Source organism: Phascolarctos cinereus, unplaced genomic scaffold, assembly GCF_003287225.1.
Source record: "Phascolarctos cinereus isolate Bilbo 61053 unplaced genomic scaffold, phaCin_HiC Scaffold_9;HRSCAF=440, whole genome shotgun sequence".
In the NCBI taxonomy this organism is placed as follows: Eukaryota; Metazoa; Chordata; class Mammalia; order Diprotodontia; family Phascolarctidae; genus Phascolarctos; species Phascolarctos cinereus.
In genome coordinates, this window is record NW_027556402.1 from 229,155,022 (window position 1) to 229,179,039 (window position 24,018).

The 24,018-nt window shown below is 37.0% G+C and overlaps 1 protein-coding gene across 1 annotated transcript in view; it reads left to right on the top strand.

Annotated features, from left to right (window-relative positions):
* ELP4 (elongator acetyltransferase complex subunit 4) overlaps positions 1–24,018 on the top strand; it is a 259,098-nt gene that overhangs the window by 94,704 nt on the left and 140,376 nt on the right. Inside the window, exons 8-9 of the mRNA XM_020963880.2 lie at positions 14,763–14,871; positions 17,666–17,772. Coding sequence (XP_020819539.1) covers positions 14,763–14,871; positions 17,666–17,772 — 216 coding nt within the window. The remainder of the gene's footprint in view (positions 1–14,762; positions 14,872–17,665; positions 17,773–24,018) is intronic.

Here is a 24,018-nt window from a genome sequence, read left to right on the forward strand (position 1 = left end):
AAATCAAGGCACAGAGAGGGGCAATAACTTATGACTCTAGGAAGTGGAAGAGCCAGAACTCACCAGATCTGCTTCCAGCTCCTGTGTTCGTCTTGCTGTAGTCTCCTGATTCTACGTGTATTTCCCTTTTGATTGTTTTGGTATTGAAAAAAAAGCCATCACTGTTTCACCTGCTTCCTAAACTATCCTAAAAAAAGATCAATGGAATCAAAGAAATCACATTGCTTTTGGTGAATAGTAAAATAGAGCAATTGATTTTTATTAAATAAATCCTAATGCCATGCCCCAAACCAAAGGTTGGGCACTGCCATGTGTGTTGCTTGGATTGATCATTGGATTCAGATTCGGAAGTCCAGGCTTGATTAGAGTGTGACCTTTGACATTCATTTCACCTCTTTTAGACTCATTTTCATCACCTGTAAAATCAAGGATTCAGATTAGGAGCTCACCTAGAAGGTCCCTTCTAGCTCAAAATGCAAAGACTGTGAACATTAGTGCATCTTAATGAAATGTATGTGCCGCCATTTTGGAGACACATCAAAAACCAGGGATTTCAACCTGTTATGTTTATCTGATATTTGGTGTTGCTCTCTTTTTTTTTATTTCTCTTTCCTACTCTCTCTCTAGGTATCCTCCTAGCTCCCCATTTTTTAATTTTGAAATGGAAAAATGTTTTAGAGCTGAAATTTGGTTGTTTGGTTTAAAATTTTAATATCCCAATAATTTGAGCTCTTCAGAAGGAAATGCTTATATTGATATCTAATCAGTAATAAATCAGCTAATGAAGCAGGTAAGTTAGGTAAAAGGAAAGTACTTATTTTGAACTCACCTTGACAACAACTAATTCTTCATTTTTTGAAATTCCCTATGTTAAAGTTGCTATTACTGTTTAAAAATTTAAATCAGCAGTTGGTGGCTGACCCCAGCTCCACAGGAATTTCTTCCCTGTTTAATGACTGTAGAAAGGCCGAGTATATTAATGTTTCTATCTGATGGCCTGGCAGCATTCTGACTGAGCCCTCAAAGAACTAATGACTGATTGATCTGATAAAAGCAACAATATGCAAAAAACGGAAGTTGATTAGTTAGCCCTCTGTGGTGGAGATAACTAAAGTTAAAAATAACAATTATTGTAAAACAAGTTGAAGTCATAGGATTATAGATTTAGAGCTCAAAAGTTCCTTAGAGATCATCCAATGCAACCTCACACCCATTTTACAGATAAGGAACCTGAGGCCATTTTGGGAGGAAAATATGAAGAAACTAAGATTTGGGTAAGAATATGAAATTGTGTATGATAGATGAAGATTGAAGTTTGATAGAGGTGTTGTTTTAATAAATTGAAAAATTATCTGTATTCCCTAGACAGCTTTGCTGTCTTAGAATATAGCAGTTTTCTAGTCTAGCTTCAGACAACTTAAAAAAAAACCTTTCTAATAAATTACTCGTAGTTCATAAGACCTCAAATTTAAGATGATCATTTTTAAATAGTTATATGACAGTATAGTAGTTTGTTTAAAACTTTAGACATTACCTAAAGCCAGATATAGAGTTCCCTTTAGTGTTTAAGATATGTCAACCTCTGGTGTCATAACCTAAGACAGAAGTTCAGACAGCATGGTGGAGTGTAAAAAGCATCAGATTTACAAAGTAGGCAGGTTCAAATCCTGTCTCATCTGCTTACTCCCTTTATGATGTCAGGCAAGTCACTTCACCTCTGGGAAATTTCAGTTTCCTCATCTGTAAAATGAGGGGGTTAGACTAGATTGCTCTATAAAGCCCCTTCCAGCTCCAGATCCAGTGAATTGGCAGTGGGATGTCAGAAAGGTGAATACAAATAATCATACAGAACCAGGAAGTGCTGCATTTACAAATAGCACTTAGAAGCCAGAATTATCCCTAACAGAGTCCAAAAGTACAAAGTCACCAAAAAGTATCAGACCACAAAAGAGGAGCCGTAGAAACCTGAGCAGCCAAGAAAGATTGGAACCAATGGAGTTCTCCAGTTTTCTTTCTCCTTTAAAGAAAGGCACCAACAAAGTTAGTCCATCTCTTTAGTGTGAGGGAATCCAGTGGGCCAGTGCCAGAAACAGTCAAGAGGCCAAGTAAACCCTGACAGCATCATGGTATTATAAAGAAAATTATTCACACACTTTCCATCTTGATTCTACTCTAGCATGACCAATTCATAAGAGTTGAGAAGGCCAGGATTTCAGTGTGTTACAGTAACTGATATTGCAGAGGCAGGGTGGAGTGCTTAGCTAAGGTAGACCTCCCTAGTACAATAGCAGCAGCAACTTAGAAGAGAGAATGGAAGACTTGGGAATGAGTACCTGAAGAATAAGAGTCTTGGGAGAGAGCTCTAGACAGTTAGGAGTTATTATCAAAGTGGTTGTTGAATGCAAGGGAAGAGGCTTACATTTGGGATGCTTGAAAAAAGGATTCCATCATTTCCAATGTAATAGTAATGGCACTGTAAAGCCTTTATCTATGACATGAAGGATTCCTGTGTTAAAAGTGCACAGAACATTCCTGTTTCTTCCGTTTGTTTAGCAGCCAATCAGCATTCTCACTTTAGTTGTTAATGTTCTGTCAGGCTTGTACAGTAATGATTAGTTACCCTTTATTGCATTTTTGGCATTCTTCCCATGTTTAATTTCATTGTAGGGAAGTAACACATAGTTAAGGAAATTGTAAAGAGGAGAAAAGGTTAAGATGGGGAAAATAACGGCATAGGTTCGCTGTTAACCCATTGTTACAATAGAATAAGACAAGTAAAGCAAACAAGAGTGATTTTAAAATCTTAATCTGGAATAATCTGCATGTACCTCAGGCCTTGACTTTTTTGTTCGTTTAAGGTTAGAGATTCCTTACTTGCAAGATAACATGAAAGGAAAAAGCAAGCATATTTTGAAATAAATATATAGAAATTCTTCCAACTGTCATTGAGGGGAAAAAATGAATTGAAAAATCGTGTATGTTCTTAATGTCTTAAAGTGCGTTCACTCCAAAAAACAAACTAAAAGATGAAAAGTATGATGACAAAAATTACTTACTTTCTCTGTACAGTTTTTTAGCCATCTGCTCAGACATGTTGTGTTAAAAACCTGTGTGGAAATGATTGAACTTAATACAACCTCCGTTAAACACTGAACTAAGGAGTGAACTGTCATTAGGAAGAGCAAAACTACCAAAGGTTCCCTATATCCTGCATTACTCCGTTCCCAGAGCCCTGCTGTGTAGTTGTTCCACTCGCCAAGAAGCCTGTTAAAGAGCCCCCGAGAGCATGTGTATGGCCCTCCATGTTGATAGTTAATTGGTGAGGTTGGCAAGATGAGAGGACAGCCGAACATGTGGTCTCTCAGAGTTGAGCAGTAGACAGACCTTTAGTTAGAATAACAGCAGCTGCTCACATTCTCACAACTCAATCTTTCACAACTCTCTTATGAGGGATGGAGTGGGGAGTTTTTGTTGTTGTTGTTGTGGTGGTGGTGGTGGTGTTAATATTCTCTTTCTATATCTACACACTGATTTATTCACAAATTGGTGAGAATGCTAGTTTATCTTCATTTTTAAGAATTTGTGTGAAATGTTAGTAATTTACATGTTGAAAGAAAAGTTATGATTCTATTTCTCAGCCACTGTATCCCAAGTCTTTCTCTATCCTGTAACAGCAAGCAGACGGTTCTTGCAATGGCCCTGACTTTTTAATGAGTGTTTTTGCAAGATGATAACTTTGAGACAGATAATCAGTATTCTGCTGTTTAACTTCCACACTTGGCAGGCCCAGAAAAAAATAAAACAAGTCTGTAGAGTGAAGAATCTGGTTTATAATCAGCTGATGAATGTGTTTTCCATTTCCAAATTAAAGCAGAAATCTTCTATCTGCTTTATTTTTGCTTCTGTTTGAGCAGCCTTTAAGAGGAACGCTGGGCATCTAAGTCTCGAAGTTCTTTTAAGGGGTTTCTTCAACTTTTAGGGGATTTCCAGTAGTGAAATTTATGCTTAAGAAAAAAAATGGTCACCCAATAACTTTCATTCATCTTTTTAAGAAATATAAAATGCACTGCTTTCTTGACTGGAGGATACAATTTAATTGGCAAAGGTAAAAAAGGAATACAAGTAAAATTTGCCTGCTTCATTTTATTCACGCAATGTATGACAAGTTTTAGTTGATTGCTATTTTAAATGAATTGAAAATACTCTCTGAGACTATAGATACAAAATTGCAATTAAAATAATTGATGAAAGGTTAATTTTCTACTTTGTTCTTTTTTAATTTTCTTTTTTTAAGCTTTCTCTCTCAAAAAGTTACTTTGTATTATTGTGGATTATTCAGGGCTTCAAATGACTTAAAATGAATATGATTTTAAATGCAAGTGCGGCTTAAATATTCCTTGTAAGTTTGAATGCTAATAGTGTAATAATGAAAACTTACTTGCTATCACATAGACTAAATAGTAATGCCAACTACTAACAAAATTCTAAAAATCATCAGTATTTTTGTACATTAGCTTTGTTTACAAAATGTCAGTGTTGGCTTAAAATTAGGATTAGTTTCAAATCCAAAAAGATTCCATATCAGTCAAGGATTTGAGTCTGATGCTGGTTCAGTGAAAGCCTCACACAAGTTATTATCATAAAATCACCATGCTATGCAACAGTTCAGTCTATATTGATTTTATCATCTTTCTTAAGTCGTGAATCTGCCTCATTGGAGAACACTGTTACCTCTCAGTATCAGCTAGCTTATGCCAAGGGTAGTTAATTGACTAAGGCAAATTCAGTAAGAAATAGATTGTTGTGGGACCCCTTCAAAGCCAAATGAGGTTTAGTTAATGTGTTATAATAATCCATATTTAAAATGATGGGTTGGGAAATTGATCTACAGTATTACTGTACTGGGGCTTTGGACCCACGGAGTATAGGGATACTCAGAAAACAACCCTTTTCATATCCACAGACCTCTGTGTTCATACTGAGTATTTTAGCAGCTAAACTTAAGTCCAGCAACAGACTGCTTTAGAACCTACCACTAATGGGGGATTGTGAGATATGGACTCCCATGGGCTTGTGAATTTCACTCAGTGTGAAATCTTTTATTCTTAAAAAAATAACTAAGAGTAATTGCACAGGGAAGAGCTAATATATTTTTGTGAGTTCACAACTATAAAATATTCAGTTATATTTTTGATTTAGTTGAAGATGTGAGCATTGTTGTGGGAAATGTAGCAATGTCATATCACCAGATATTTTAAATGCTCTTTTTTCCTATGTACTTTAAGAAGAAATTTTAATGATGAAATTAAAGATTTGAGCTCTTGCTATTTATTAATAAATGCTTGTAAAAAACATTATGCCAGTGTTTGAGATTGAGATTGTAGATTCTATTGATTTCTGACCAGCCTGTACTTATCACAGTCTTCCTTATAATCCTGCAGGTATTGTCAGCCACCAAAAACACACGTAAATAATGACAGTCTTAGACAGCATAAAGAACATGTTTTTAATAAGTTAAACTTTATTCCACTAAATCTAGCCCTATTTTTTAATGTTTTCTTTGCCATTTTATCTGGTTTGTAAATGTTTAGAATTACTATAGAGCTATGTATTATATTATTAAATATTACTATACTCTAAGAGTGTGTGAATTGTCTAGTTTTCTTTTAACCAGATCCTACCAGTGTTTATTTGTAACTTTTCTTTTACAGTTTTGAGTCCTTAAGTCTTCTGTCTACCTGATTTTTTCTTTGTTTTTCAAAATGAAATTATTCACTTAATGTTATTTTATTTAATTTTAATCTTGCATAGGTTTAAATGCTTATTAATTTCACAAGTTCACGTAGTAATTTAATTTATATTCTTGGAGAAATTTATTCAGAACTCTGTAGAAAGATAATCTCCAAATAGACTCTAAATATAAAAACATAAGAATTAAAATGGCATCGCTAATATGGCACTGATAGCAAGTTATTTTTAGGTTGCCTTTAAATATTAGCTCTAAATAATATATAACATAAATTAAAATACACCATAAAAACAAGAAATAACCATTGATATAATATAAATTAAAATACACCATAAAAACAAGAAATAACCATTGTAACTTAGATACTTTTCTTAGTCCAATCAGAGCATATTTTATGAGACTATAGAAAATTAAATATTTTTAATCTTTTGGTTTTTTTTAATGTAGCTTTAACATTATTATTGTTGTTATCATTAGCTGAAGTATCATTTAGGTCCAAAGTTTTCAAGTGTAAATAGTCTAAATAGTTCAATATCCTATCACACTATGGAAATAGAGTCATCTGTTTGGACATATGGAATCTTTGGTCACTGAACCACATACATAGTCTTTATGATGCCCAGTGTCCAGGCATGGTGGACACAACTGTTCTGGAAGCAAAAGGGAGGAGGGAACCAGGGTATTCACTCACTTTATTCAAACAGGGTTAAATAACCAATTTCTATAGCTATAGAGAGGCAGAATATAGAGATGGAGGGACATATATTTATCATAGATATACACATATTTCTAATTTATTATCTTAAGTAATTTTTTACTATAGAGTAAAAACCACCACCCTTTTTATATGTTCCTTTATTTTGCAAACTTTCCAGAATTGAAAGGTTGGGTTTTTTTTCCATCTTAAGTGTGATTTCTTTGGAAAAATCTAGGTTTAAAATTTCATCTATCAGTATATGTAGTTGCAGATTTATGTTTAAATCTTTGAAGATATTTTCCTTCAAAATAAGACTATCCCTGAAACTTGATTGTACAAAACATGGTTGCTACAACTTTTGTAGCTGCTGGCGTTATCCTTGCTATTCAAGTTATTATATTCTGCCTTTATGCTTTAGGTCTTCTCTATTAATTACATTATTATTGTTATATAAAGAGTTGTTGCATTTTTAATGATGTTTTTATGCCCTATGTAGTTAAGCTTTAATGCTGGGGGGAGATGGGGAAGACAGATTAAATTAGCCTTGTAACCTCTTTCTCTTCCAGACTGATAATGGAAAATAAAAGCTCTTAGCCACAAAATGTAACACTTGGAATTAATATTTAATTAGACCAGCAAATTGTACACTGTGGCTGAAAGCTTCCAAAGAGTTGTTAGTGCCACAATTGACCTACAAGTTTAATAATAACTCCCTTCTAGAAGCAAGTGTGCCAGTTCAGCATAGTGGAGCCACTGTAAGAAAGTCCTGTGAGATTAAAATCAGCCGACCAAATGGCAGCCGAGGATTCCTGGGATGGAGCCTTCTGGAAGGCTGGGAGCTGGAGTGTCTTTTCAGCCAGGATTCAGAGGAGAACAGTGGGGGAAAAAGCTGATCCCTCCTGTTCTGGGAGCTTCTGGTGATAGGCCAGAATCTAGGAACAGATTTTTACTAAATGTTTTTGCTGCAGCTATTAACTTACATCACAAATCAAATAACGAATAATTTTTTGCTGTAAAATTTAACAAGTTTTTGTATAAACATCAGCTCCAAATTCCCCACACATTAGTACATAACGTCTGCAAACTCACATCATTAGGTCATTAGATAGGTTTGGCGCTGTACATCTCTTCTGTTTTGCTCTGACATGCTGTTTTCTTGTATCCTGTATAGTTGATTTATTTGGTTCATTTCTATATTATTTCATTATGGTACATTATATTAAGCCTGAGCAAGAAACTGTAAAGCATAGACTTCTACAATATTTTTCTAAATGAAAATATATGTTAATGAAATAATTCAGAGGTGGCTTTAATTTTTAAAGGGCTTGGTATCTTAAGAGTAAAATTAGATTTGCACATGTTTATTATGCAATTAAATTACAAGATAAATAATTGGACCCCTGGTGAAGCATTGGAGCCTATAGCTCTGACAAATTATTCTGGTAAAATATAGGGCACAGTGAGTTCAGAAATGTCCAAACACATACTAGCAGCCTGAGAATGGAATACTCTACATTATTTATTGGGTTATGTTCTAAATAATTAAAGAAAAGCAAGTCATTAGTTAAAAATTAAAGCAGGTGAGGGCCTTGCCAGCAGAGGGAGCAGTCCTGTCTTCCATCAGGTTCCCATCATCTTCCCACCTGCCTCAGCATTTTTCCCAGCCAGTCTCCCATCTGGACCTGGCTTTGTCAGCCTGCTCCTAATGACAGGCTATAATTTTATACTCAATATGGGTGGATCGTAAGCTGATTTTAAACTTTAGTATCTTTAACCTGCCACTGCATCACCAACATCAGCTGGATGTTCCTTGGACTGTTTGGATATCAGCAATTGTTTAGGCAGGCTGAGTTGGGGTTTTGGACATCTGTGAACTGTGTTTTTAGGGTTTCCAGAAGAAAATGGTAGGCGACAAATTCTGACTTGCTAAACTCTATGACTTGTCAAGTTTTTAAAACTAGAAAAATGTTCCTTAAATATCATTTGTGTTCCCCAGGAGAAAAAAAAATGAGGTCATTTTCACAAGCTGCACCTAACTGCTTTGTAGGGTTTGGGAATATGCATCTAAAATGAACTATTGCAATTTTGATTGTTGCCGCATTCTATTCATTTCTGTCCATTGCTTGGTTACGGTATAGGTTTGCTTGGATAAAGCCCTGATTGTATTATGTAGCTAGCCATCATGAATTAGGCAGTAGCCAGTGATCATCGTAGTTGCTTAAAATGAGTCCCACTTTGCAATTGTCAAGAGCATTTTCAAAATATATAAGATTTACTTCAACTGCTTGTGATATTTAAGTTCCAGGCTTACCAAGGATCATAGATTTAGGGCTAGAAGGGACCTCAGAGGTCACCAAGGAAACGAGAGGCTTTCGAGGTTAAGTGACATGTTCCACAGTCACACAGCTGGTTGGTCTCAGAGGCAGAATCGAAACCCAAGTCTTCTTGACTCCAAAGTCCATTGCCCTATCTGTTGCTCCAGTGCTCTATCCATTACACTTAGCAGCTTCTCCAACCAACAAGTAAGAATGTTGTACGTATGTTCTGTGCTTTGGTTGGTACCCTGACTCCTTCATCAAAATTGAAGGTTGTTCTAAATGATTTAAAATAACAATATACTTGAAATGACTTTATAAAAAGTAACAAAAAGTCTATATATCACGGTTTGGAATCCCAAGTTATTGACTAATACCCATGAAAAAGATGGATCAGTGTCTTATATTTATTAATTTTGTCACTTTACTTGTGCAACTTATTTTGCATGTGCATGAAATGAGGATTTTACTATCATTAACTTAGCAGAATCGTCCAGAAGGGACCTTTCAATTCGTCCTTCGCATAGAGTACAAGTAAAAGTCCTGGAACTTTTGAGGATTAGAAAGAAGACCAAAGCTGTTTTCTTGGGGTTTGTTTTTAATTTCTTCAAATAAGGAGAGATGACCAAGAAAATCCAAGGTTGGCTTTTGAATCGTAGAAGGTTCCAGAAATTCCCTGCTTCTCTTACATAAGTATTCTTTGACTTTGAAATTATTTGACCTGTTAGACCCCAGACCCCTTTCCTCTCTTTAGATCTGTGGTCCTATGACCAAAATATTGAATTTGGGAACATTCATTTTTGTAATCAAACACCGTCACTGATTTAACGTAATTGCTCATCACTAATTTCATAGATGATGCAATCTTCTACCTTGAAAACAAAAATGTTTTACTATAGTTTGTAGTAAGAACCTTTCTAGTTTTAGATCAGAATGTTGAACCTGGAATTTTTTTTTCTTAATCAAATAGTACCACCATTTTAACATAATCTCTTAGTAGTTTAATCTTTAAAATTAAGTATATTAATGTATATATAGTTATAATACCCGTATTTTAGTAACTTTAGAATTGTGAGCAAAACCATCCCCATCTCCTTTTTGTAAAGAGCTATTTGATAGAATAAAAAACTAATTAATAATTATGAACCCTGGGGAAAAAATTGTGAAGAATATTGAAAAAACAGTATAAATTAATTGTATAATTTGAGCCAAAAATTAAAATATTTAAAAAGTAAATAAATTACTATTAAGTAGAGATTATCTATGATGGAATAGCCCTCAGTATGTTTTAATCCTTTGATCTAAACGTTTTAAGATGTTACAAGGACATTATAATTTCTGGGTATTTTCATGTATCTGTGTTTTAGTTTTCTAGAAAATGGCTTTATGTATATGAGCTGTTGGCAATACCAGTCTTACTGTTTTTATGAACCTTAATTACATGCAATATTGTATAGTAAGTCCATAGATTCAAGACATCTTGAAGTAGCAGCTTAAACTTGTACCGTTGACTCTGGCCAAAGAGCCAGGGTTATATCCCTTTATCATTTTTCCGCCACATTCATTTGACCATGCTTTCCATCTACTCGGTTGTCTCTCTTTCTTGGATTCTCCTTAGAGTTGTGATGTTGCTTGACACTTTCAAATTTGGGAGCTGTGTCTTTCATAATACTTTGATTGCTGCCTCCACTCAAAATTGAGTGCAAAGTGAGCAACCATAGGGTTTGTTCTAGCCAAGGCTTCGCATATGTGCATTATGCTAATTGGCTAATTCCTTTCAAGCTTCATGATGATTAAGTTAGTATGGGTTAATTAATTTTTGATACTGCTATTACAATATTTCTTGGAAGTACATTTTGTTTTGATATAATGTGTCTTACATTATTGGGGACTTCATGGCTTAAGAAGTAAAAGTGAGACAGATATCTAGGGTTTGAGCTCTTCTGCTTGACTTTGATTTTGGATGGATGATGAAAATGGAAGAGGCAGCATGATTTTAACATGTTAATCTTCACCATGTGATCGAGAGCACTTTTTAAAGTACATATTGGGTTTTTTAGTGAGGTAAGTGGAAAAGCAATGCAAAATGCATCTCCTTGATTTCAAAATTGGCTCAGCGAATTTTGTTAAGAGGCCTTTAAAATAATCCACTTTCTGCCAAACCAAAGAAGAAACATTAGGAACCAAAACACCAACATGTGAGTCAAGGGCAAAAGTAGAACCACTGCAGGAGGTCTGATTTAATCTGCTTCTACCTTTGCAACAATATCATAAGTTTTAATTTAAGTGATTCATATAAAATTACAATGCAACTGGGAGCTTTAATATGTTTTTTATATAATTTAAAACAATGCCTTTCATAGCTGCCAAAAAAACCCTCTTAAAACTGCTGGCCACTGGCTCTCTCCTCTTCTGGCTTCCCTCCTAGCCATGTCTTGGCTGCTTTCCAGAACTGCCAACTTTCCCTGAGTAGCTGGATGGAGATTTGTATGGAGCAAGAGGGATTTTGGAGCTCTGGTAGATTTTCAAGTCCAGATGGGCAAAGATGATGAGCGGCAGTATGTGCTACGTACATTGGTGATGTCAGCATGCCTTGCAAACACTGCCACCATCAGAATAATGCACTGATGTTAACCAAGGCTGAGTGCCCTGTCACGAGATATCGCATGTTGGGAAGTGTAAATTTTACAAATTCACTATGAATAATTATGTTCATTCCCTGTGCCCAAGTATGCACCATACAATTGAATCCCTCGCTCTAGTGCGATTAAAACGTTTTGCCTGATGCTGTAAGACTGAGGCAACCAGAATCCAAGTGAACACAAAATGGAGCTTCAGGCTCCAAGGCCTGTGCAGAAAGCATCCTGCTGAATCTCTTCAAACACATGGGATGGTTAGGACAATTTATTGACCGTGCTGCGTTCTCCATAAAGTACATTGCTGGTTTTTATGCTTTCCGTTTTTTTTTTAAGCTGGTAACTTTGGATTCTTTTTTCAATCAAAAATGGCTTCTCAATCGAAAAACCATTTAGTATTGTTATTACTATTATTATTTAAAGACCATTAAAATGGGGGAAATTTAAGATGATATTAAGGAGATAGAGAGGGGCGTGCATTTTACTCTTTATAAATAAAAGTATTGGCATAAAAGCAACTTGTAATACAATTTTAAAACTTTTTTATGCTGCATGTTCCCCTACAGAAATATGTGTTTTGGTCCCAGATCAAACCAGAAGAATGGATGAGCTTATAATGAAAATAAAGGTTAACTCAGTCAAAAATGGAGCAGGTCTTAACCATATATAATTTCCCAGGCCCTGTACCATGTAGTCATCCTCTTGATAGCTGCACAACTCTCCCATTCGAAGTGGCTTCCTGCACAATTTAAAACAAACTGTTTACCAAAATTAGCATGCAGAGAGCAGTAAGAGTCATTGTTAAATATAAGTCCTTTAATGTTAATGGTTTATTTTTGCTCTTTCACTTCATTCAAGCATCTACGATAGAACTCGGTTTGTTTTTAATAGCTAGGTGGTAAGCCTCTGCAAGTCAAAAATGAAACAGTGAAAGATGGTTACCAACTTCCTGGGGAAGGAGGGACTCCTAGATAGATAGCACTTCGTGCTGCCAAAGCCTGGAGCAGTTACAGTTCACTTGTTTCTCCTCCAGACTGGCTACTAGATTTCCTTCTAGATATCATTCCAGCTGATGATGGAGTTTTAAAAGTAATAATGATAGCCAGCTATTATGGAAGTAATTGGTGAGAAAGTAAGATATAACAGAGAGAGAGAGAGAGAGAGAGAGAGAGAGAGAGAGAGAGAAGAGACCCTCTTTAGCTAAATAGAGAGTAGATGAACCAGTCTGAATCCTCCTAATGAGATGGAGGAAATAATCCTAATTTTTAAAATATGCAGAGATTTCATAACAGTCACATATCTACATACCCTCTGTGATGCCTTTTTAGAGTCATTGAAAAAGATGACTTAGGTGACTTAAATGCCAGTTAGAGTCCAGCTAAGCTATTTCTTTCATCCCTACAGTTTCCAATATCTAGATCCTAAACTTAGGCTTACTTATTTCTAGAAAGACAATAGCAAAGCTGCCATCTTTGATTAAGAAATTTGTCAGGACATTAACAAATGTTCATCTGTAATCCATGACAGTGGAACTTATCCTACTTGAGCTTATCCCAAAAGTGAGGGCTGAAGAAGTGATGAGCGCCTGCTGGTTGTCTTTCCTTATCTCCCACTTGTTCTCACCCTCCAATACTGACCTGCCCCCACCCCAACATTGTTCAATACTAAGCACAATGAATCATTTTCAAGTTGACTCACTGTGAACTGTCTCCCAGCTGTTGGAATGTCTGGCAGACATTTTTGTTTGGGTGAAGAATAACTGGCTGAAACCCAACCTGGATGAGTTTGATATAGTGGTCTTTGGCTAAAGAAATGCTGAAAAGGATGTGTATTTAGCATATGAAGACACTGTTATTCTGGAGTAGGATTATCTCCAGTGGGAAATGGATGGAAATAAGTAATCAATCTGAGTTCTTTTCTCACATTACATAGAAAACCCTCTAAAGAAGATATGGACACATATACATACAAATACATATTCTCAAGTCTAAGTTGTGCTATTGTTTTTGCTTGTTCCTCAGGTTTGATTTTTTTTTAAATTTTAATTGTTTTTGCTGGATTTTTTGAAAAAAGACAAATGTGCCTTCCTACTTATGGAAAACCCCTTAAGCCACATGTAGTGTAGGTAGGCAAGAAATTTCAGCATAATGCCTTGGCCATCATTGGTCCTTCCTCATCTATGGAAACAAGTAAAGGATTTGCTACATTTTCTTAACTATTTGAATTTATATTTCTTTATTCAATGCTCATTTTAAACCATTAGTCTAATCCTCTAATTAGTCACCCAGCATTTAATAAGTATCTACTGTGTACCAAGCACTAAGATACAAAGAAAAGGAGAAGATATTTTGGACCAGTGTTTGAAATGGGGACTTCATAAAATATTAAATCAAATTAAATGAGTAAAAATGTCCTCAACTTACAGCAAACTTTTCAAAATAAACATGTCTAAGACATTCTCATACATAACATTTTTCTGGTCTAATCCCTGTCAAAATCTAAAAGTCATACTCAGTCTTTATGTTTTATAGTTGAGTGAGTTGTCAAGACTTTGCAAGGTGGATACTTACATTCAGATAGACATAGAATTCTGAGTATTTTCAGAGCCATTGCTGCTCCGCAGATGGATATACTCTAGGAATTTAGCTTTCAGTTATTTATGACACAATTCAGTGTTGTAATAACAGGATTCATTGTTAGCATTGATGATAATGCAGTATTTTGGTACAGCTGGTATTGCCTCAAGAGGAACAAACCAGGGACTCTTTGTTGGTCCTGTGTTGGTTGCTCGTCTTCTTTACTGTGCCTTTGTTCTTGACCCAATTACCGAGGGGCAGCATTTGGAGACAGGGCAGGGAGACTCAGTAACCCAACAAGACCTGCAGTCTCTTAGCTGGATCCTTCAGGGCTTCTTCTATTCCATAGTAAGACCTCAGCTGTTGCAGGCCTATGAGCCCATCCCAGCTGACAGGCGGCAAGGAGACCTCTGCCTGATCCTGAATAGTATTCCCTGCTACTCCCTTGATTTCTGTTGTCTGCCAAGCCCCCAAGAGGTGGTGGGTGAAGCGGCCTGGGAATCAAGAAGCTCTACTGATGAGCACAGCCTTAACCTAAAGACAGCAGAAAACCAGCTCCTGTTCACTACTGAGACCAGACCTGGCCCCTGCAAATGGTCTTGCATGTGGTGCTGACTCAGGCATCGCTTCCCACAGTGACAGCTATATGAAGCATTCTACTTTATTTCTCCATTTTTTCCCTATTTTACTCCAGTCTGTCAATAATAAATAAAATCTTATTGTATGAATGTTGCTTATATTTGTGAAATTAAAATATTTGTAAAATTAGTATTTTTCCATGTTTTACAGAATAAAGCAATTACTGCAAGAATTAGAAGCTTGTCGGATACAGTAGTTGGTCTTGAATCATTTCTCGGTTCTGAGAGAGAAGCCAATTCTCTATATAAGGATTTCCATGGTAAGTACCATTTTTTAGTACTTGGAAATATCTTGTCCAATTGTAATATCTGTGATTCACCAGCATTTGATTTCATTTCGAGTCTACTTCTTAACTGGTACCTCCTTTGTGACTAGTCCTGAGTTAGGCTATTTTTCAGCAAAGTGCATTAAGGCTGCAGAAGAAGCATGGCCACTCCTTGCATGTTGTCAAGCCCTATTACTAAGGCATAGCTCAGTCAGATGTACATCTTAACAGGCAGGTTCTGGGGAATTCACATGGAGAGGAGATTGGGCAATAATGTGAACAGGGAGCTAAAATTGCAGTGAAATCAATAGTTTTCATCTGCTAGGTTTCAAACTGAAGTAATAATGTGTATGCTGAAGTGAATAAATGTACACGTTTATATTATTTAAAATTTACTACGTACAAAATTTGCTTCTCCTGGCAGTTTTTCTTTTCACTTGCAAAAAGGTTATTTATCACAAATCATCTCTTTTGTTAAATCAGTTCAAAATAACTTTGGCCTACTCGAGCAGCAACACATCAGTTTCTCAGTTGTAACTGATTTGTTGCTATGCTTGTAGTTAGGCATTTGGGGACCAAATTTTCAAAAGTTTAAAAAACAAAAAAGATTCTTGTAGTAGAACTGCCAAAAGACTAGAAGATATGCATGGCTCCGATCTAAAATGGATACAGAAAACTGAATAGCAAACGGTTTCTAAGCTAATCCAGAATGGTGCCCTGAGTTTGCATAAATTACTGATGTGATGATTGTGGCAGTCAGCGCTGTGGTCCCATGGAAACCTCCCGCCCAGCGGCTGACTGCCGCTCATTGGAAGGAAGCCTGCAAGAAGCCTTCGAGACAGCGGCCCTGTTTGCCACTCACCCTGGCTTTTGCAAGAAATTGGGTAGAGATAATAAGGACACTAAAAACAGCAAATTCCATCTGTACTTGCTAAAGTCAGTGTCCACACCCTCCCATCAGTTTATCCTGGCCTTCCAATAGCTACTTGAAGAGATGAGCTTGGGACAAAACCTGCTCCAGAGCTTGCTTGCCTGCTTGTGTCAGAGCTTCCTGGGTGACGTGTGCACACTGACATGCGATGGATTTATCCTTAGAGCTAATCATTCTTACTAGGAGAGGAGAATTTTGAGGTTATTTTCTGCAAGATCTTTTTTTTTTGAACATAAGGGATTTTTTTTTCATGTTCTTTGAAAACGTTCATGTCAAATGTTGTTGGGGTTTTGTTGTTGTTTTGGGTTTTTTTGTCCATCCATTATAATGTAACTATTATAAGCCTTAAGGATTGAGTGATAATGATGCCATTTGGTATTTCCGAAGTCTCCCAGATTCTTATGATTAAAATTGTGTTCACAGTTAACAGGGTCTGCTCTTTGCTGCATATTGGGCACTCAGGGCTGAGGATTAGGCTGGGCTCTGTTGCTCAAAGTTTTCAGCTGAAGTTATTCATTTCACTCTGCAAGAAACTCAGAGGTACCAGCTGGCCAAACAGCTCTGTAGGAAAAGGGCCAGAGGTCAGAATAAGTAACAGTCAAATAAAAGGATGGCCACCAGGCAGTTTTATTCCAATGAATTTGCTTATTGAAGTGAAGTCTGAGATGGTGCCAGCTGTACTTTTTAGTTGCAGACCTAAGGGCTGTCTGCCCAAATCTTACCTCTCAGCTAGGTGATAGATAGATAATTTCTTCCAAATAAGAAATTCCCTCTCTTACCTCCCCCCCCCGAAGGCCATCTATTGTGTTTGAGAATATTTTTCCACAGATGGATGTAGTGCAGTTGGAAGTTAGTAAAGTACACTGTACAACACATTCCCCCTCCTAAGCCCCCAAACAGCCTGAAATGGCTGCACCCGGCTATGTGTGTGTGTGTGTGTGTGTGTGTGTGTGTGTGTGTGTGTGTCATTGCAAGTGCTCTATCATCAAATTTCTTGTCTGATATGCAGCAGTTTGGAATTGGTCTCCCTCACTTGCTTAGAGTTCAGATGCCTTGCAATGAAAACTACTAAAGAGGGAAGAAGCTTCGGCAGAGAAAAGTTAGTAAAGAACGTTCCTGGTTTTCATCTGTGGAAAATGACCCTGGAAGGGTTGTTCAGAAACTACATTAAGCTGCACTAAAACCCTCCAATGTCCTTGTCAGAAAAAATCAGCTTGACTCTCCATTGACAAGAGAGGGCAGAGCTCACCGTCTGCCCGCTGCTGCTATAAAGCTCCTCACAGCTCCAGGGAGATCTGACGCGGGGCTTGGGGTGGCATTGAGGTTTGTGCTCCAGCCTCGAGTGTACTCTGAAATGTAATTTCCTCCCCCGGTTTGGTCAAGTCATTAATGAGGGGCACGATGAAATACTTTTCATGAGCGCTTCCCCAGTTATCAGTCACCCCCAAGCCTTGTTTTGCCGGCTGCTTACTGGTGCATTTAATAAAATAAAGATCGCTCAGTGGTGCAGTGGGCAGCGGGCAAGGTGATAGCCGTGTTTGCTTACTGTAAATACAAGCGGAAATCACACACAAACCGGCTGTAGTTTTGACAAGTATTAAGATCCCTCTTTACATCTGTACTTCTGTACCAAAGTGCAATTAGTTTTCCTCGCACAAGGATTTCTGTTTATCTTATTCTGCTTGATTACTTGAGTATAATCGCACCGTTTGCTTCATTGCTCCTGGTAGTAAGCTCCAGTTTAAAAAGGGGAGGATGCGTGTGTAAATATACAGAATTCTGCTGTCAGACTCTCTAATTTATGCATCTGATGACAGCGTTTTCTCAATTTTTTTCTTTTAATTTCCTTTCTGCAAGGTTTGATTCACATACACCAGATCCCCCGGCTCAATAGCCTGATTGGCGATGTGTCCGACACGAAGGACCTTGCTTTCAAACTCCAAAGGAAAGTCTTCACCATTGAGGTAAGAGACAGAAGCCCCTCTGCTTCTGTGTATTCTGAAAGGAAGTGGGATCTCTGATCTTTATGCGTAATTGTAGGGAATACTTTGCATATTTCTCTTTTGTTTGGGGGGATGATTTCTGAACCCTTTGGATAGAGTTTTTGTCTTATTTTTGCTCTGTAAAAATGTTCATGATTTTACTATACAAAATCAGACAATTAATTTTTGGTTTTAAATATGTAAAAAAAACACAAAAACCAACCCTGTAAACTTTGGTAATAAATATAACCTGCTTCCAAAGATATCCGGAGAAATTTTAATTAAACATGAATGATTCACCCTTGCTTGTGGGTGGGAAAGTAGCTCTTCGCTGTTGCCCTCATAGGGATGTTTTCATTTGTGAAAGATGTACCTCCCGGGCTGCAGGGCTCAGGGAGGAGTCGAGATCAGCACTTGGAAACCGTTTTTCTTCCCTGTTACTGAAGTCACCTTTAGCTCTTGCATGTCATTTTAAATGCAGTATCATTTACACTAATATCCTTAAGTAAATTTCTAAATTTAAACTTTTTTCACTGTGATTTTTATGTAAGCAAATACTGACAGAAGGCAGTAATATAAAAGATTTATTTCAGCCTAATCTGGCAAAGAGCAGTGGAATATAGAACTATTAAGCTATATTTACCCATGAAATAAAGGCTCGAGAGACCAGCCAGACAGCATGGTGAGTGTGATGTGACAGTTATCGGTATACTGGGTGCTATTTTTTTTTCCTTTTTTTTTTTTAACAAAGACATAAAACAGCCAGGCAGCCCTGACAAACCATTTTGTTTAATCTCTTTTCAAATGAAAAGCTTTTAAGCAGGCCACTTGTCTTAACTGCTTGAAACCATAAAAAGGGAGAATTGCCACCAATAAATTAGCATATTTTTTACTTCATCACCAAATGATGGTCAATGTGGCTTGGCACTGCTTTGGTGTTTGGGACTTCACCCTTAAGTGACCACTTTGGCCCTTCTGTGACCCTCTGGCCTCTTTAGCTGGCCACTTGATAAGGTAACTTAATGGTGCTCTCTCTTTTTCTCTTTCCCTTCACATTTGCAAGTAGCACTAACCTATAAATCATTGTAAGGGCCCTATCAAGTGACAAATTAAGGTGCCCTCCTCCTAATTAATGGTCATCAGTGTCCTTAATTATCTAATCCTATTGAGAGCAGTTAATAGTTAATCAGGCAGCCGATTCTTTAAGCAGGTCATCTCTGCATGAGTGCTAGAAGTTTCTCATCTGAGGATATTCCCTTCAAAAGCCACTTAAAGCCAAATGAAGGAGACCGTAGAAATAGTGATTCCTTTACTAATTTGTTTCACTTCTCAAGAGACAGTTGAAATAGAACCCAACACTATAATTGTTCAGGCATTGTTTCACTTCTGATACTTCTAAGATTTGTACCAAAATGTTTATGCAACAGTTTTAGGAGGATAAAATTATAACTTTATCCTAGCATAGAAAAGCAGGCCTCATAATTTTCTTTTAAGTTAAATTTATATTAATAAGATAGATTGATTTTTTTTTTCTTAGTATGATCCCAGCCTCACAAGATGATTTTTCTGACAGCCAAATCTAAGGTTGCCACTTCCTGTTGCTATAAAAACCTAGCCAGGAGGCCCCCTTTCAAAGTATTTTAATGGCCCAGGGACAGAACAGTGTGTATCAGGGGTGTTCTGAAAACTCTTTGAAAGAAAAAAAAATAAAACTATTGTTCTGGAAATAGACAGATTAAACACTGAGATGATATCAACCAATATATTTCAGGTAGGTCTTCATTTCAGTAATTTCAGGTGTTGGAGGGAATAAATTTTCTGCAACAGGAGCTAAAGATGAATCCCGGTTATTGTCATTCTACCTACGATGGATTTTGCCAGGGTGGAGAAGTGGTATTTTGAAAGGAGGCAAACAAACAAATGAAGAGCCTTATGAAATTGCAAAGGCAGAAATCACGCAGGACCCATAAGAATGGCGCGTGTAGCACATTTCTGTCTAACGGTCAAGCCAGGGCCTCTTTGTAGTTTGTAGCCATACAAAGTGGTGCATGAAGTAGGTCCCAACTAATTTGTGTATCTGCACTGCCATTTTCAATGTGGCCATGAAATAAAAATATTCGCATAATATTCACATAATTGATAACTAGTCCGATAGAGCAGTGTCAATAATCATGCAATACACATAAGATTAGATTGTGTCCAAATATCATGTCGAAGTCGTATAATATAACATACATCTGGAAGGATGACACCAAAATTGTGTTTGAACTCATATGTTTAAAACTAAGATAGAATTGGTTATGGTTTGAAAGTGCATTTCTCAGAGATTATTTTATTGGAAAAATAATTCATCAAGTGGCATATTTTTTTTATGTGGATCAAGTATAAATCCCTTTTAATTCTTGAGCATGCTGTCTAAAGAAGCAAGCCCTGACCCGACCTCTGAAGTCTTCTTTAGTTTGAAGCTCTAATATTCAGTAATGAGCCTGATGCTCCTTCTAAATGGAACATTGGCTCCAAGGAGAAAGATCTTTCTTCTCTCCATAGAGACAGTTGTTGCATAGGGCTCCTGGGCTAGGATGGAACCTCATCCCCAATGTCCCTTAGCGGAGAGAATTGGGGGATAGGAGGAAATGAGCCAGGAAATCCCCCTGGCCTAAGGTTCTTTTGAACATCTTTTTCTCCTTTTTTTTGAATCCTTACCTTAGCCTGTTCCCGTTTGTCCTTACGTATGTAAAGAACATGAAAAAGTCGTGTAGTCATCTCACTCTGCTTTGTGTGAGACTGATTTTTATCAGGTCTTTCCTTTCATTAGAATGTAAGCTTCTGGAAGGCAGAGCCTCTGCCATTCTGTCCTGTATCCTCCAGCACAACGCCTTGCACAGATGCCTAATCAGTGTTCACTGAACACATATTTTGGCAGCAGTCACTTGAAGAACTTGGCATTTCTTAAGTACTTATTTTGTGCCTGAGGGCTGTGTGTTGGGGGTACCAAGGAGCAGCAAAAACCTGACTTTGAGATGGTTTCCTGGGTAATTTGAAGCAGGTGGAGGGGAGCCTTTTTTTCTTGTTTTGAACTAGGAAAATATGGTCCAGTGTTCTCTCAAGCTTAAGTTGAAGAATCTGTTGGAATGTAATACATTGTATTCTCCAGCATTGTGTCAACTAGCACTGTCTAGAATGATGATAATTTTTGTTCCTAATGATACCAAGGAGCTATGAATACTTAGATGAACTACAAAAAATGTCACAAGCCGTACAACCCGAGGACTCAGGCCTTTTGCATTACTGCCAATGATGATAGATCCATATGCTCAGCTAGTAAACTTGAAACCACTGAGGAAATAGTTTAACTTAGATGTTCGTAAATCTGTATTTGCTTAGGATTTTCTGCTTTAACAATTACAATGAATCCATTGTGACTATGAGGAAAAGGCTTTAGAAACCTTAAAGTGCTATAAAAATATGAGACAATATTGTTGTTCCTAAAAGAAAATGAAATGTGATTTTAAAAGACAATTTAGCTCTCTGCTTAGTCAATTCTAGACTGTTTCCGGGTTTTCATTTGCAAATGTCATTCAACCAGGCATTATTCCTACCTGCTATCATTATCATTTTCAAGGTCCCAGCTTTACACATTCTGCAGTTATCCCTTCCACATCACGACTTTCCCCATCACGGTTTTCCCCATCAGGGTTTTGATATATCACAGATTGGCATAAGAAATTAAATGGGAATTTGGGAGTTTTACAGAAGCCATAGATGACAGGCAAAGGCCAACAGCCAACAGCCAACACGGGAAAAGTTTAGAAACTTAGAATTGCATAAAATATATGTACAGTATTATATAATAGCAACATATTTTATCCTTTAATACCATAATAATTCAAACTTTATCTCTGGTATAAAGGGAGGGCCAGAAAATTTTGCAAGGATTTTCCAGATCCTGAGGACACCATGCCCCTAACTCCCCACGATGTGGAAGGGATAATTGTAATAGTTTAAAATGGACACATTTCCACTAAAGTATTACTACAAAGCCTCATGGAATGGAGTTCCAATTCCATGAGGTTCTGCCAGGACGAGTGCAGCAAGAGACCAGATTTGTGTTGTCAACAAGCCTGCAAGCTTTTATCAAGTACCTACTATGTGCCAGGCACTGTACTAAGGATACAAAGAAAAGCAAAAAGTCCCTTCCGTCCTGGTATCCACAGGCTGATTGTCTGAGTGCCAGACTAGCTAAAGGCAGAGGTGCCCACCATCATTCTGAGATTCTAACTTTATATTGTGTATAGAAAAGTAAATAACACTCTGTGTGTGTGTATACATATATATATATATATATATATGTATATATATATATATACACACACATATATATATATATATGTATGTATATATGACATTGCTATGTGCTTTTAAACCAAAGGTGAGAATATTAACTGTTACGTAAGGTATAAATATATGGGTCTGTTGGTTTAACTGAAGCATGAGGAGAGCTCCAAGAATATCTGAATTAAGCCTTATCTCAGCTTCAGAGGTTGCTTAATCATAAATTGACAGCAGCTAAGAAAGCCTCAATTGATATACATGTGCCATCAAAGAGAGATTCTATAGTTATTGAACTTTTATTGTTATAATGAAAGCAGCTAGGTGGTGCAGTGGATAGAGTGCTGGGCCAGGAGTCAGGAAGGTCTGAGTTCAAATGTGGCCTCAGCCTTACTAGCAGTGTGACCCTGGGCAAGTCACTTAACCTCTGTTTGCCTTAATCCACTGGAGAAGGAAATGGCAAACTACTCCAGTATCCTCATCGAGAAAACCCCATATACATTATTGGTTTGTGCAGTGGGCTATGGTCATGAAGAGTTGGACCCAACTGAAATAACAGTTTTTATAATGTCCCCACATAATAGAAACCATCCTGAAGATCTTTTCTTGTCCTCTTCACCCCTCCCTGCCCTGTCCCTAGCCCCACCACCACCATTAGTACCTTCTCTCTGGGATCACCTTCCATTTATATTGTCGATAGCCTATGTGTGCATAGTTATTTACATGCTTTCCCCATTAGAATATGAGCTCCTTGAGGGCAGGAAATATATCATTGCCTTTCTTTGTATCCCCAGTGCTTAGCATGGTTCCTGGACTAAGAATTTCAATAAAATGATTGTCCTGATGGACTGATATTAATGTAAGCGGTAAAATAAATCATCATTGTCATAATGGTACAATACATCCTGTTCATGTTCAGTACTTTTAATTGATGAAATACTCACCTTTTGATATGCTCTAGAAGACCAATAGAGCAGTAACACATTAGGATACTTCAGTGTGTTTCACACATCCTTGCTGTGGTCCATAAGCCAGCTTTTCTAACTCTGTAGCATATTTTAAACCCAAATGGAAAGAAGATAGAGAATGACTGGTTTGTGGCTATGTTTACAAAAGAGTTGGCATAGGGTGAGGAAGAGCAGACAGTTTGATGGGCCATAGGTGTATCACTGCCCAAAAAGTTTGGAAAAATAATACGATATAATATCATTCAACCCCAAGAGAATGAATTTAACACATGGTAGTAGAAAACAAGGGTTAACACACTTTTGAAATGATTGAGCAACAAGCATTTAATAGGCATTTCTATTATGTGCCAGGTACTCTGCTAGGCTCTAGATGGTATGTTAATTGTTAATCTAAGTCATTTTCGTCGTCAAAGTTAAAGAAATAAAACTTGTATGCTATTTTTGTCAGAAGTCAACCAAAGTCAAAGTTATTGAATGATGATAATAATCTCAAGTTTTTCTACATTTTTATGTTTTAATATATTACTTACTCTGTTGCCACTTGCAACACTTATTCTCAATAAATTAGGTTAATGTATAAGAGATACACATATTTGGTGATATAGGTACAGTAGTGGTGCACGATCTTCCCAGAATTTGTAGTGCTAAGGTTAATGATACAGTGTGTATATTTCACACATCGTAATAGACCTACCAAAAGTGCATACCACCTTAGGGGGACACAATTTTGAAGTTGACCTGTCTAATCCTATTTCTTTCTACTTTGGAATCTTAATTAGAAGAGATAAAAACCATCATTTGACTAAATTATTGTCTTGAATCTGTAGCAAAAGGTATAATCCGCAATTGGGCCAATTAGTGTACCCCGTAGTTAGCTATGATGAGGCAGGCAACTTGATTAGATCTGACACCATCCTAGTTCCCACTGATG